Below are 14,499 nucleotides of genomic sequence, written 5' to 3' on the forward strand. Positions count from 1 at the left end.
AGAAGCCATTTGACACTGAGGAGGTGCAAATTGCTTCTCTTCATTACTATCTAATGGTTGGCAAGAAATGTAATGGTGTCATATCACCCAGCATATTGACGGTTGTATGGAAAAGACTACATGCCCCACATCATGCATGATTTTATTTCATGTGACTAATTAGATTTATTTATTTTTATAACTATGTTATTAATACAAAATATCTATTAATTTTATTGATAATTATTATCTGTTAGAGAACTTGAATGTTATTTATTTTAAACCTAAAAATTGATTCTAGTGCTATATAATAAAAAAAATACACATCAAAATATGTAATTCAAATTAATTTACACAAACATCACAATCACATTCAACAGTTCAAAACCAATTCTGCCAAACTCCAAACCAAACTGTTACCAAAAACTACAAACCAAACAGATAACAGGTGTAGATAGTAGTGGACATTGTTGTCAACATGTATATAAAAATTCTTGATTAAGAATTATGAATTGGTGGCAAAGCCTCAAGCACCTGTGGTGCATATAGATATGTGTTGGAGTAGGTAGATTTCTGATTGAACATCCTAATCCAGATGTGAGGTTCCATCAGTGAGGTTAGTCTACTTACATGAAACTTCAGAATTTTTCTTCGGTTCTCATTGTAAAGAAAAGCATGATTCCTTCTCCTTATAGTTAATTTTTCGACCGTTCTCATTGTTACTTAAAGCATGATTCTTTCTCCTTCACAGTTATTTTTTTAACAAACACACTCGCAAACACTAAGTGTGATTGTACTTTGTATACAAGTTAAAAGTATTTTTTAAAACTTTTTTTATTGAAAAAAACTCTTTATTTAATTATTTTCAATAGAAAATTTTTCAAAAATACTTATAATATTGTATTCAAACAAGATCTAAGTAATAGAAGCATCTTAAGAAATATTAGACATTGGGGTAAATGAAACATGAATTGCATATATTTACAATAACGTAAAAGTTGAATTACATTTGAACATCATCTATGCAACGAACAGTTGATTGTAGAACTTAATCAACAAACATTCCAAGCAACATCAGTATGACCAATGAAGGGTAAAAAAATTTAACAGGAGAAAATTCCTTCTTGTACATATCCTAATCCTGAATGAGATAACGTCATCAGGAATTTGAACACATTAACTAGTCAAACCTTTAAACCCTGTTCCTCATTGCTCATCATATGAAATTGGCGCAACCACACGTCTCATCAGAGAAAGAAAAATAACATCAACCATACCAAGTGCCTGCGCAAATGAATTGCTACTGGGACTCCCAGCAACCAAAAGGAGATGCTTTGGATGCTCCATGTTTTCTGTTACAAAGGTAAATGCAGTTTCTCATGATGTGGCAATGCTAGCTCTCAGAACTCTTGTGCGCTGAAGCCTGGTGTTGATGGATACTCAAGGCCCTGAAGAACAGGCATCCTTCTTATATCTTCTTCTGAATAAGCAGGGATGAACCAGTACCCCTTGTCCATCCCAAACACCTGGTACCACCACAGAACCATAAATCATATAATGTAGAAACTTCAAAATTCTGAACTTGTTCAAAAATGATTTAATGTAACAAGCATGGAGAATTAAAATGAACATATTATCTCAGAAGAAATATAAAACACTATTTTCTTTATCTTCTGAAGTTATAAGAGAGAGCATCTTAATTCTCAAATATCAAGGCATGGCTGCAGTGGAAGTTTAACATAATCTCTTGGAAGTTTCAAACCTTGCAAATTTTTTATTATATTATTTCCATTTCCACATCTTGATACTCCAAAACTCCTTAGCTTCACACACATAAAGCAACTGAGATACTAAATATTCATGTGGGTCAATAAATGCACATACATATATTTTACCATACACACCACAAATCAATAGTTTTGCCTGGAAGAAATAAACTTAAGCCTTGTTTACATAAATTTCTTAACGAACACGTATAGGAGAAGGTAAAGGAACTAAACTTCTCCCATAAATTAAATTTGAACTTTTATGAAAGTTCTCCCTTTTAAATTCTTCAAAAACTGATTTTAACTTACGTATAAACTAATCTACTCCTAAATAATAAACATGAATCTTCATCTCAAATGAGTGTTTTCAAGAGTCATTGTCATTCTTCAATAAGAATGTTTTCAAGATTTTTTTTTTATATGAGTGTGTTTATGAGAATTATTATTGCTCTCATTGAGCCAACATGTCTTATCCTAATCTCACATATTGGGTATTTAGTTCTAAATTAAATTTCAATATTTTCTTAAAATAAATTATCAATAACTATAAGTAACCTTGTATAGCTGCTATCACAATGTAAATTACTTATCATAAATCTAAAATATAATTATATATTCAAAAAGTATTTATATATTATAAAATTTAGTTATAGAAAAATAATCATTTATCTTGTACATTGCATAGGCCATAAATATTGGTTTTAACCATGGTAGTAAGAATCGCACGATACGCGATATGTATCGCACGATACGATACGATACGGAGCCTCTGCGATTCGAATCGCATGTGGAATCGTTTTTGATTACGAATCGTATGCGAATCGCTTGTATCGTGTTCGGAATCGGAAAATCGCGATTCATAGGAGAAATCGCACGATTCTGGACATTTGCGGGTCACCTCCGAAACCGGGTCGGGTCATGTATGATCCGGTTCTAAAAACCCTAAAAAAATGATTTTTTTTTTTAAAAAAAAAACGAAATGAGACAGAAACTCCCGCTTAGACTCCATGTACATGACCCACTTAGTGGGTTTCACTTTTTGTGGTCCATTTGCGTGATTCAACTTCTCTGCTTCGTTTGTTTGGGTTGCTTCGTTTGTTTGGGTTGTTGTTTGTGGTCCAAGGTAAGGGCTTCCTTCTTGTTGCTGCTTGGGTTGCTGTTCGTGGTCCAAGGTAAGGGCTTCCTTCTTGTTGCTGCTTGGGTTGCTGTTCGTGGTCCAAAGTAAGGGCTTCCTTCTTGTTGCTGCTTGGGTTGTTGTTCGTGGTCCAAGGTAAGGGCTTCCTTCTTGTTGCTGTTTGGGTTGCTGTTTGTGGTCCATTCCTTCACTTGTTCTCTATTTTTTTCTTTCTTATTCCCTCTACAACTTCCCTCTCTTGCTGCTGTCTAAGTTTCTATTTATTGGTACTTGGTAGGCCATTAAAAAATGGGTCATTCAAAAAGAGAGCCCGATATCACTTGGAATTATTGTGATAGTATCCCTCCAAATAGACTCAAAGTAAAATGTAAGTTTTGTTCTCATGTTTGTTGGGGTGGTATTTCAAGGATGAAACATCATCTTGCTGGAACAAAGGAAAATGTGATTGCTTGCACAAGTGTCCCGGATGATGTGAAGGAAATATTTGTCAAGCTCTTGGAAACTAAAGATAAAAAGAAAGAGGATTGCTTGAATATAGAGAATGGGACAGTAAAAGGAAAAGAGGGAACATCTAAAATTTTCCAACAAAAGACAATGAATGAAGTTTGTAAAGATAGGGAATTTGTGATTCAAGAAATTTGTAAATGCATTTATGGTAATGCATTACCATTTAATTTGGTAAGGAGTCCTCTTTTTATTCAAATGTTGAAGGTTGTTGGAGAATATGGGAGAGGTTTGAAGCCACCAACTTATCATGAGGTGAGGGTTTCTTTTTTGAAGAAAGCTGTTGATAACATCCAAAAAAGCTTAGAGAAATATAGAAGTGATTGGGAGAAATGGGGATGCACCTTGATGTGTGATGGTTGGACGGATGGGAAAGGAAGATCACTCACTAATTTTCTTGTTAACAGTCCAAGTGGGACTGTTTTTTTGAAATCTATTGATACTAGTGATGTGATAAAGGATGGGAAAAAAATGTTTGAATTGTTAGACAACATTGTTGAAGAAATTGGGGAGGAGCATGTAGTCCAAGTTGTGACGGATGGGGCTTCTAATCTTGTGGCTGCTGGACAAATGTTAATGGAGAAGAGAACCAAACTATTTTGGTCCCCATGTGCAGCCCATTGCCTTGATCTAATCCTTGAGGACATTGGAGAGCTTCCGGTATTCTATAATACCATTGCTAATGCAAAGAAGATTACTACCTACATATATAGGCATACATGGGTCCTTAATTTGTATAGACAATATTCCAATGGAGGGGAATTAGCAAGACCAGCTGTGACAAGATTTGCAACTTCTTATCTTACACTAAATTGCATTAAACAACAAAAGAATGCTCTTAGATCAATGTTTGCATCGGAGGAATGGGCTACTAGTCCACATGCTAGTAAAAGTGAGGCAAAGCAAGTCATGAACCTAGTGTTGAGTGATGATAGATTTTGGAGATCAATTACATATTGTCTAAAGTGCGTGATTCCACTTGTGAAAGTGTTAAGGCTTGTAGATGGTGATTCAAAGCCAGCCTCACCATATATTTATGAAGCAATGGATAGGGCTAAAGAGAAAATTGCTCAAAACTTTCAAATGCAAGAGTCAAGGTATAAAAAAGTGTGGAAGATTATTGACACTAGGTGGAATCTGCAGCTTCATAGGCCTCTTCATGCAGCTGCCTATTATCTCAATCCTAGGTAAATTATTTAAAAATAATTATCATTTTAAGAACTACTATTTTCTTTGTGCCTAGTAGCTAAGTTATTTCTTATTTGGTTAGGTATCATTATGACAAGAACTTCAATCCGGATAGTGAAGTGTTAATTGGTTTATATGAAACCTTTCAAAGAATGGTTCCGGATATAAGGACAAGAGTTATAATAGATCAACAACTTGAAAAGTTTAAGGGAGCTAAGGAGATCTTTGGAATGGACATGGCAATAGCTACTAGAGATAAGAAACAACCGGGTATCCCTTTAATTTTTACTCTTTATTAATATCATAAACATAATACATAATAATTAATAACTACATTTGTAAAATAAATACATTTTTTTTTGTAGCTCTTTGGTGAGAGAGTTACGGTGGAAGAGGTAAAGAGTTACAAAAGGTGGCCATGAGAATTTTGAGTCTTACATGTAGTGCCACGGGATGTGAGAGAAATTGGAGTACATTTGACCAAGTGCATACTAAGAGAAGAAATCGATTGGAGCAACAAAGATTAAATGCACTTGTATATGTCAAATATAATCTTCAACTTGAGATGAGGCAAAATAGTAGAGAAGAGAATGGAGATACCTATGATCCCATATGTTTGTCAGATATTGAATCCGATGATGAATGGATCACCGAAAAGGAGAATCCTTGCTTGCCTATTGATGCCTCATGGATGGATGTACATGAGTGCTTTGGTGTTGATGAGGGAGCTCCAAAGAAGAAAAGAAAGAGAGGTAATTATTTATATTTAAAAGTTAGTTTAGAACTTGGAAGTTGGAATTAGAACTAGACCTTATTATTTTCTTATTTCTTTTGATTACATAGGTCCAAGAAACTTGAATGCCAAGATTGGTAAGGGAAAATCAATAATAGAAGATGAGGATGAAATTGAAGATAATGAAGAAGAAGAACTTTTGATATTAGAAGATGAAGATGACTTGAGTGATGTAGATCTTGGGGTTGGGGATGATGAATGATCTTGGATAGGGGCATTTTGTATAGATTTTTTGAGGCTATATGACTGAATTTGTGTGGCAGTAGCACCACTTGTTGTTGAGTTTATGCTGCAACAACACTAATATTTTTTTTGGGTAGCTATATTGCTGAATTAGAGTAGCAACCAGTCCCTGGTATATGCATATATTTAGCAACAACAATGGTTTTTGTTGTAGGCTTTGTTGTTGAACTGTGCAGTCATTTCTTTTGGCCTTGAGACTGTTTTTATTTGTATAGTTGTATCTTTGTTTGTATTGAAGTTTATATGTTACTAATTACTATATATTTATGTATGACTTCATTTTTATATGTCTTGTATGCATATATATACACTATGTTTTTATTGATCATGAATCTTACGATTCACGATACGATTCGATTCACGATTCAAAAAATAAGCCTTCCGATACATTATTTGTATCTCGATTCAACTACCATGGTTTTAACTTGTAGAAAAAGCTTAATTCATTTGACCTTTTTATTCTCTTCTCTTGTAAGTGCTTAGAAGTTTATCTAAATAGAGACTTAGAATACTTTTAAATCTCTATCTTATTTATGCCAGAGTCAATTTATCAATCCTACTCTCCTACTCTCCTACTCGCATAGATAGGAACAAGTACAAAATGATGGTACCATCTCTAATGTGGAAAGATCAAATTATAGTTCTAAAATATACACAACTATGAGTCTGTTTGGATACAAACTTAGAAGCAATTTTGAGAGTTTTTCTATTGAAAATTATTTTCAGTAGAGAAGCTCCCAAAATCACTTTTAACTTGTACCAAATAAACTCCAAGTGAAACAAAATAACATACGTATTTTAATATTTGCATTAGAATCAGAAAATATAGACAACTTCATGCCACATTTCTTATTGCAGAAGATGTTCATATTCATCATCTTGAAGCTCCATGCCTTCATCTACTTAAACTATCAACTAGACCTATGAATGCTAGTTTCGGAATGTTCTATCCACTGCTCCTGCCGGAACCAGTAGTAGGTTGCTCATATTAACCATGCGTGGACTAAAACATCTTTGGAACTTATAACAGTTGGCTAAAGTATTTGTACAGTTGCACTTCCTTATTTAAGAAAATGGTGCTATGCTATGGTCATTAACTAGAATAGATTAAAGTCCAAATCATATGACTATATGGAGCTAAGCCCATCTCAATTTATATTTTAAGGTTATAAAAAAATTCAGGGAAAGAGGAAACTGTCCTAGTCAGGCAGGCCTTGTTGCCAACTCTATTCAAACATATAAAGCCATTGGTCATTAGCAGCCTACTCTGGAATCAAGTTAATTTCCAATGTACTTTCAAGAGAAAATTATAATAATATCTGGATTCGTTTGCAAACATAAACACAAATAAGTGAATATTTGCATTAATGTTCAAACAAATCTACATGTTATACATTTAAAAAAAAATCTTATGGAATCAAAGTCTAAAAGTGGTCTGGCTGGCATACCAATTTATTTGCAACATCAGTGGTGCCCTAGTATAGCTGCTTAATGAGAGAAATTAGGATGGCAAAACAATCATGCCAAAACTAGTTTATGCCGCATGGAGATGCCATTATATTCTAATTTCAATGAAGTATAAAACACCAAATGTAACAGATTTCACTCCTTAGAGACAAAATTAGCAGTCAAACAAACTACCTTCCGCAGCTAATAATATACATTTGACATTTTAAGAAAATTTCATGTTTGGATTATATTGGAAATTGATATCTTTTTGCGGTAAGATAAGAATCAGAACCCAGCTAAAGAGCTATCTAAGGGTATTTGTTAGGAAATATTTAATACTACTTACATTCCTAAATATAGGAAACAAACGACCGTCTTATTGTGCTCCTAATTATAAGAAACATGGATCTACTTTAAAATGTATTAATTGATAATTTTCTTTTGCCCTTAATTTATTATGAGATTATTAATGAGTCTTCTACTCGTTTTCCATAAAAGTGAATGTATTTATTGGGAAATTAATACTATAAGTCATGTTCATTAGTCGAAAAAATTATTTCTTGACTTTTGAGTAGTGCCATTAAATATAATGACTATCTACACTATTTAATTCTAGGAGTATTTTTGAAATAAAATTTCAAATTATGACATTACTAACTAATTTAACTATTTTCATTGATCTTGATGAATTAGGAATTTGTTTTTTATATATAGAAACGATTGTAGTACATTTTATTAAATAGTTCCAATTGCTTAAAAAGCAAGAATAAAATGATTTTTTGTGTCTTCACTATAATGAATGCTTTCCTTTTCATTAAATACCTCTTATTTTTGTTTCCAATTCCATAACTAATTCCCTATGGCCATCAATGATGTTCTCCCAACAGATCAGAGTGAAAGAGAGTCTTAAATTGAGCTTCCCTACATAATTTTGTTCAATTGCATTGAGGAGATAGAATTAGTGCTTGAGTAGTTAAAACACATTGTAAAACTCTGTTAAAATCATTTATTAAGGAATTTGATCGCAGTAGGTTTAATACCAACTGTAAAGAACATCAAAAATGAAAATAAAAACAATACCAAAAAGCAACATGCACAAACCTGTTCAAAATTTTTTCTACGACCAAGGTCATAACGCCATTTTGGAGCAGTCCTCTTCTCATATGCCTTCTTACAAGAAGGGAGAAAATTCCATCAGTACCCACATTATACAAGCTATCCTCCCATTATGATAAAAATTAGAAAGTATTATATAGAATACAATAATGTTTTCACAACACATGGCAATGCACATGCATGTGCACATAAAAGGAATTTACCTCTTTTTCAGAATGACTAGCGCAAGCATTATCAAAGATTCATAATTTCAAAGCAATCAAACACTATCATTCAACTAAGACCAGAACTGTTTCTTGGGTAAAAAACAAAAAATGTAAGGTAGAGACATCCCAAATCAAACAAATAAAGGCAAGTTGCATGAAAACTGAGTTCAAACTCTTTCTTGTTAAGATAGACAGATTGACAGATTTCTGAAGTAGAAAAGGATGCAAAATTATACCTCATTAGTGGTTGCATTAGCAGCTACCAATAACATGTGCATGACAAGAAATCCCAAGAGACTCAAGCAAAAGGCCAGATTCAAAACTGCAGCTAATCCAACAGTGTTATAGAAAGTCAAATATGAAACTCACAAATCAATTAGAAACCATGTTTCAGGACCTAACCAAAAGTGAGAAAAGTTGTGGCAAGAGTGCCAGGTGTTCCAGGAATTTCTCCATCAGTAAAGAATGCTTTGAATTGTGGCAGTAATGTTATAGTCACAAGAGTGGTCTCAAGGAAAGTATAGAACTGTAATAAGATTAAACATTATAATATATAATTATGGAATTCCAAAATGACAGGTACAAATAACCCAACATATTCACAATATCATAAATCAATTAATAATTATATGTTATATGTTTTATACTAATATGACTTCTCATCTTGAAAATGATCAAAACTAAAACATCTTTTTCAAAATACAAATACCCGCAAAAGAATAGTAATTTCATGTCTAATTAGTGTCAGAGATATACTTGTGTTGGGGGTACTGGTAGGTAAGTTTCTAGTTCAGTGGCATAAACTGTTTGCTTCTGTTGTATTGTAACACTTAGCTATTAGTTCTTCAAAGTCTATCAGTGTTAGTTAGATGTTCTATCAGCGGTATCCAACTGTATAACAGACTCTAATAAATGTAAGAACTCAACAATGAGTTTAGGAGAATACAAAAAACCTAGTTTGGTTAGTTTCTCAGACTGGTATCTGAATTTTACTCTTTTCACTTTCTCTCAGTTTCCCACACTTCCTTTTATTTTTTCACATGCTCATATTCTTTCATGATATCTAGAGCCTGATGTCAGTCATGGTTTCACCATTACATCCTTTCCAGAATTAGGAAAACCACATCCTCCTTCGCCAGCTTTGGCAACAGCTCTAGCTACTTTTTTGCACTCAATTGGAGTGAGATTAGATGAGGAAATTTTTGTAAATCTGGAAGCAACAAGTGGTGGCTGTGATTAAAGGTCCCTGGCTTCATTGATTTATCATAAAAAGTTCCTGACTGTTTCTTCCATGAAGACCACGAATATGGCAGAGCCAATGAGGAGTGCTAGCACTGGGAACAAGAAGTTCTCCTGGCTTCTCTCTTTGTTATCAAAATTGTTACTTATTTGGGCGGTTATTTCATTCATGGAATCTATGGTATGAAATCCATCATTTATTCAATTCACAAACCAATGTCTGTTTGTTCCATCCTGAGTTAAGGAACAGAAAGAAAGGTAGCAGATCTACCTCCAACTATCTCAAGGATCATGGATCTCATTGGCTCCTTGATCATTGGTTTTTCCAGTTTCACAGAAAGAACATCACTGAAGCATATTCAGGGGATACATTTTGGTGTTTCTTTCTCTTCAACTTAGGAGTTAGGAGTAGAATTCTATATTTGAATTCTAGGTGGAGTGGTGGAATTGAATCCCCACACACAATTTTTAATCCCAAATAGTTACCATCTATTTCAATAATTCCTCATTCCATGCAACCCTAAAATTTAAGCAATTCCTGGGCTGCAATAGTGGAAAATTCAGGAAGTATCTTGCATTTTAATGGCAACTTGAAGCAGAAGGGAACATTAAGGAAGATCATACTGCACTTCAATGGAGATACTATCATTAAATATTATGGATCCAATGAAGATATGAATGAAGAACAAACCATTTCCACACTTACTAAGGTATGAAAATTAGATATTTGTTTCTTTCTTTTAACAGAAAGCAATTGGGATACGGAAGATGTTATGAAAACAATTCAATTCACATGAGTGATCACTAATCAGTTTAATAAGTTTTTGAGCTAAGGTGTCCATACCAAGAAAAGAAGGAAATACTTGTAATTCAAAGCCCCAACACAGTTGACTACCCAAACACAATGGTGGTCCATCTTCAGTACACATCGTCCACCTGGCATCAAACCAGAAAGGGTAAAAGTTATCCTAACTTGTTTCAATTTACCTTTATATAATCAAAACTTTTGTGTGCCAAAACTCACAAACAGAACAATGATGACATCGGGGTGGCTTGGGCTGGCTGCACTTCCGACAGTATCTAATCCGTTGATTTGAAGGATCAGATTGCAGATTACTTAATTCCACCTCATTTAATGGATCAACCTCTCCTCTCTCCTCATCAACGGAAGGCTTCCAGTTATGAGGAACAGTCCCCGGATCCGTAAACACAACAGCAAAGTAACTCCACAATAACATAACCAACTGCATAATCAAAGAGAAATATTATATGACCATATTCATTCAGTCCACATACTAAAAGACATAATACTTGAGTGATCTCCTGATGTAATTATTCAAAAGATTTCTTCTTGAGTAAAACTGCGTATCTTAATATGAAATGCAGAAGAGAAAGGGCTCCAAAACACTTTTATTCAATTACTAAACAAAAAGGAATAATATACCTAAGAAATTGATTTTTAACCATATTTAATGATTTAATGACGCCGTGTGATCCATGCCAGCTACACCTAGTGTGTTGTTGTACTTAGAAAATTCAAACTTTCCAAAATCACCATCAAAATTAAATACTCTAACCCACCATATAATCCCAAAACATCATAATGGTCATAACAGGCAAGCTAAATTTAAAAAACTGGCCCACTTCTTCCCCTGAAATTTGTTTTGAAAAGGTTCATTCTTTCACAGACAAATTCAAAACCCAAATGCCAGAAACACAGATTAACTCAATTCCCCATCCAAAAATAAAATGAAAACTATAATTTTGAATTGTTACAAAAAAAAAAAAAAAAAATTTAAAACTTACCAAAAAATGAAACAAAATCAACACCGCCAAGGAGATAAGAGTATCAAGGCCACCGAGAAACAAGGCAGGTCCATAATTAGTCAAAACGACAGCGTAATAGGTAACACCCACAAGCCCAAGAACCATCAATATCATGATCGAGCCTAATCCTCTCAGGGAAGTGCAAAACTTAAACACGTTCCAACCCATGACAACCCCGGATCTATACATGGCTAGAAAAAAAAAAAAGAAAAAAAAAAAGAGGAATCACAACACAATTTAGCGCCAAAAGATTGTTCCTTTACGCACTTGGCGGTGATCCCAGAAGCGGAACACAACACCAGCTGCCGGTGACGGAACCGGCAGAATCATCAATGTCCTCGAACAAGGAAACACGCGGGAGGATATGGCAGTGCTCCAATTCTGGAGAGAATGAAAAAAGAAAAGTTTTTTTTTTACTTGCGTGAATCTAGGGTTTATGCAGAATTGGACGGAAGATTGGGAATGTTTTGGACAATGACTGAAACGTGGAAAACTTGAAATTACCGATCATAGAAGACATTGTATCGGTATCATTGGTATAATCAACGTTCAAGTATTGCATGTGATTAAACTATTTATTATATTTTATAAATTTAAATATGTTTTTAATGCAACAAAATTAAATGGGTTTAGATTTTGGTTGTGTATTTTTTTTTATAAAATATTTTTTTCACAAAATAAGTAAATTTTAATTTCAGTTCTTGAAATTTTTTTTTTATTTTCATCTTTTAAAATTTAAAATTGTGACACTCTCTATCCCAACATATATATATAATAATAAAAAGAAATATCTTATTGGATAAAAAAATATTTAAAATTGAAACGACAATTCTAATAATCATGTGAGTAGAGAATTCATATTCATGTCCTTAATCCAAATAGCAAATAAAATTACAAAGAATAAAAATTGAATTTTTCAAAATATATACTTTAATAAATCATAAACAATGTCATATTCTAATTCTATCTATGTCTTGATGTCACATGTCTTATCAGAACAAAATCTCACATAGAAGCCTAAGCTCCATGTCCACATCCTGAGCCTCATGCAACTAATGGTCTCTTATATATCAAACAAGAAAAACAACACAAAAAAAGGGAGTGAGAAACATCTCACTCTGGCTCACAGTGTAGGAACGCACACCGGATAGCCAAACGCAAACAATAGATCAATCAACAATAGTTTATCTAATCATCCAAGTCATACAAATAGTAATTTATCATCATTTAATAATAAGAATGCATATGCATGGACACAGACTACATATTATCATGCATGTAACGCCAGTAAAACATCACATGGCATATTGCCGCTAGCAATACACAAAGAGTAGTCTAGGAGTACATGTCGGGTCACACCCTCTGCGCACTCTCACTAGAAGGATATACTACCAGAGTCTCGTCAGGATAGCTAAGCCGCGCAAGATACATCCCATGCACACAATGGGCGAGACTGGAACTTCCAAACCGAGCTATCCTCAAGGACTAATCCCCAAAGCTTTTACACTAGGGAGCCTTCTCTGGCGATGTATTCCATATCGTACCCATAAAACATTATGCAAATGATGCATGTCAAACAAGACCCTATGCATTAACACATCACATTATTATCATCACATCTCATCATCACATTCACATTATCACATTATCACATTATATTCACAATTCTCACAGAGCACTTTAATCCATATTAAAACTCATCTATTTGCGAAATTAAACAGATATTTACACTCTGCAAACATTAAGGAACACAACAAAGCAATCTGAAGGCAAAATAGAAAACATTCATATTTTGCCCGTTTTCTCATAGGATTTCCTGTAGGAACCCACAGAGCACTCTAATTCATATAAAACATATTTGTTTTCAAAATTAACAACATACTCATGCATCACATCCAACAAGGAACACAACAAAGCAATTACAAGGCAAAATAGAAATATTCCTATTTTGCCTGCTGCTCATAGGGTTCTCTCAAGAACCCATAGAGCGTTCCAATTTATGCAATAAACATTTAAAGTAAGACAACTCACGTATATAATTATTATCACAATTAAATTTACTCATACAAGCACCAATGCACTCCCTTAGAGTTTCCCGTAGGAAGCCATAGGAATACCAAATTCCACAATCATAGCCTAAATAAAGTTTCTATTCATACACGCATATTAATTAAGTAATTGGAATATACAAGAAAAATATGACATGCAACAAACACAAGATTGGGGGTCAATCCCACTACCCAGCATACAATCCCACACCCAGAGCGAGATTTCTAACTCCCTCCTTACCTCGATAAACAGGGGTTGAAACTGAAGCAGGATCTCCTCCTCCGAGTTCCCCTTGGTCTCCAGAAAGTGTAGAAGAAAAAGGGACAAAAATGAAAAATGCATTTTTCTAGAGTGCCAAAATGACATCAAGATTTGGCCAGAACGGCCCGTTCCGAATCCGGAACGGCCCGTTCTGGGCACATAGAACATGTACAAAAGCCTCTCTCAGGCCCGTTCCAAAACTAGAACGTCCTGTTCAAAGTCAATACTTTATTCTTTAAAACCACATCCGGAACGGCCCGTTCTGGGTTGAAATTTTACCTATGCATGCTTGAGTTGGAACGTTCCGTTCCCAAATTGGAACGGCCCGTTCCGGGACTATGAAATAAATAAATAAATAAATAACACACACACACACACATATATATATATATATATCAAATTAAAATAAAATATTAATACAATTTAAAACATGATTTTCTTCAAATAATAATTATAACAAAATATCATAATTAATAATATTATACAAAATAATTTTCATAAATGATTATTATTAAAAACTTTTAAAAATTCAATCAAACCCATTTAATTAATCAAAATAATTATAAAGAAATAATCTTCATAAATGCAAAAATAAATAATAATTATTCGTAGTATTAGTAGAAAAATTCAGGGTGTTACAAAAATCATTATACTTTTTTACCTTAACAACAATTTTAATGTAGATAAATAATATTTAGTTAAGATTTTATATATAAAAAAAATTAAAGATATCAAACTTAATAT

General features: G+C 33.6%; 2 protein-coding genes across 8 annotated transcripts; one reads left to right on the forward strand and one right to left on the reverse strand.

The window, feature by feature from the left end:
- Nucleotides 1–935: 935 nt before the first annotated feature.
- Nucleotides 936–11,981, reverse strand: LOC109818416 (putative protein S-acyltransferase 14). Of its 6 annotated transcripts, none has more exons than XR_014433350.1 (8): nt 11,425–11,981; nt 10,643–10,862; nt 10,463–10,554; nt 8,782–8,905; nt 8,616–8,707; nt 8,159–8,227; nt 7,880–7,978; nt 936–1,505 (listed from the first exon to the last, which is right to left on the reverse strand). XR_014433350.1 is itself a non-coding variant. In XM_020383873.3 (7 exons), the coding sequence occupies exons 1-7, from the start codon at nt 11,632–11,634 to the stop codon at nt 1,380–1,382; spliced, it is 933 nt and encodes a 310-aa protein (XP_020239462.1). In that variant the 5' UTR covers nt 11,635–11,979; the 3' UTR covers nt 936–1,379. The 6 variants fall into 6 exon arrangements, 4 of the variants coding, with proteins under 4 accessions (XP_020239462.1, XP_020239465.1, XP_020239463.1 ...); XR_014433351.1 differs by having other exon boundaries at nt 8,159–8,224; nt 11,425–11,980; XM_020383873.3 differs by lacking the exon at nt 7,880–7,978 and having other exon boundaries at nt 11,425–11,979.
- Nucleotides 2,838–5,624, forward strand: LOC145956942 (uncharacterized). Of its 2 annotated transcripts, XR_014433349.1 has the most exons (3): nt 2,838–4,571; nt 4,655–5,324; nt 5,416–5,624. XR_014433349.1 is itself a non-coding variant. In XM_083072925.1 (2 exons), exons 1-2 carry the CDS (start codon nt 3,169–3,171, stop codon nt 4,869–4,871), a joined length of 1,620 nt encoding a protein of 539 aa, XP_082929051.1. In that variant the 5' UTR covers nt 2,838–3,168; the 3' UTR covers nt 4,872–5,624. The 2 variants fall into 2 exon arrangements, 1 of the variants encoding a protein (XP_082929051.1); XM_083072925.1 differs by having other exon boundaries at nt 4,655–5,624.
- Nucleotides 11,982–14,499: the final 2,518 nt, after the last annotated feature.

Source organism: Cajanus cajan, chromosome 4 (genome assembly GCF_000230855.2).
Source record: "Cajanus cajan strain Asha chromosome 4, NIPB_CcT2T_4, whole genome shotgun sequence".
Classification (NCBI taxonomy): Eukaryota; Viridiplantae; Streptophyta; class Magnoliopsida; order Fabales; family Fabaceae; genus Cajanus; species Cajanus cajan.

Coding starts and splice junctions, on each gene's coding strand:
- LOC109818416 (XM_020383873.3), bottom strand. CDS start 11,634: ATGTATAGATCCGGGGTTGTCATGGGTTGGAACGTGTTTAAGTTTTGC. Junction 10,555..10,642: donor ATGTCATCATTGTTCTGTTT/GTGAGTTTTGGC, acceptor GTTTGATGCCAG/GTGGACGATGTGTACTGAAG. Junction 8,228..8,615: donor CTAATGCAACCACTAATGAG/GTATAATTTTGC, acceptor CCTTCTTGTAAG/AAGGCATATGAGAAGAGGAC.
- LOC145956942 (XM_083072925.1), top strand. CDS start 3,169: ATGGGTCATTCAAAAAGAGAGCCCGATATCACTTGGAATTATTGTGAT. Junction 4,572..4,654: donor GCCTATTATCTCAATCCTAG/GTAAATTATTTA, acceptor TTATTTGGTTAG/GTATCATTATGACAAGAACT.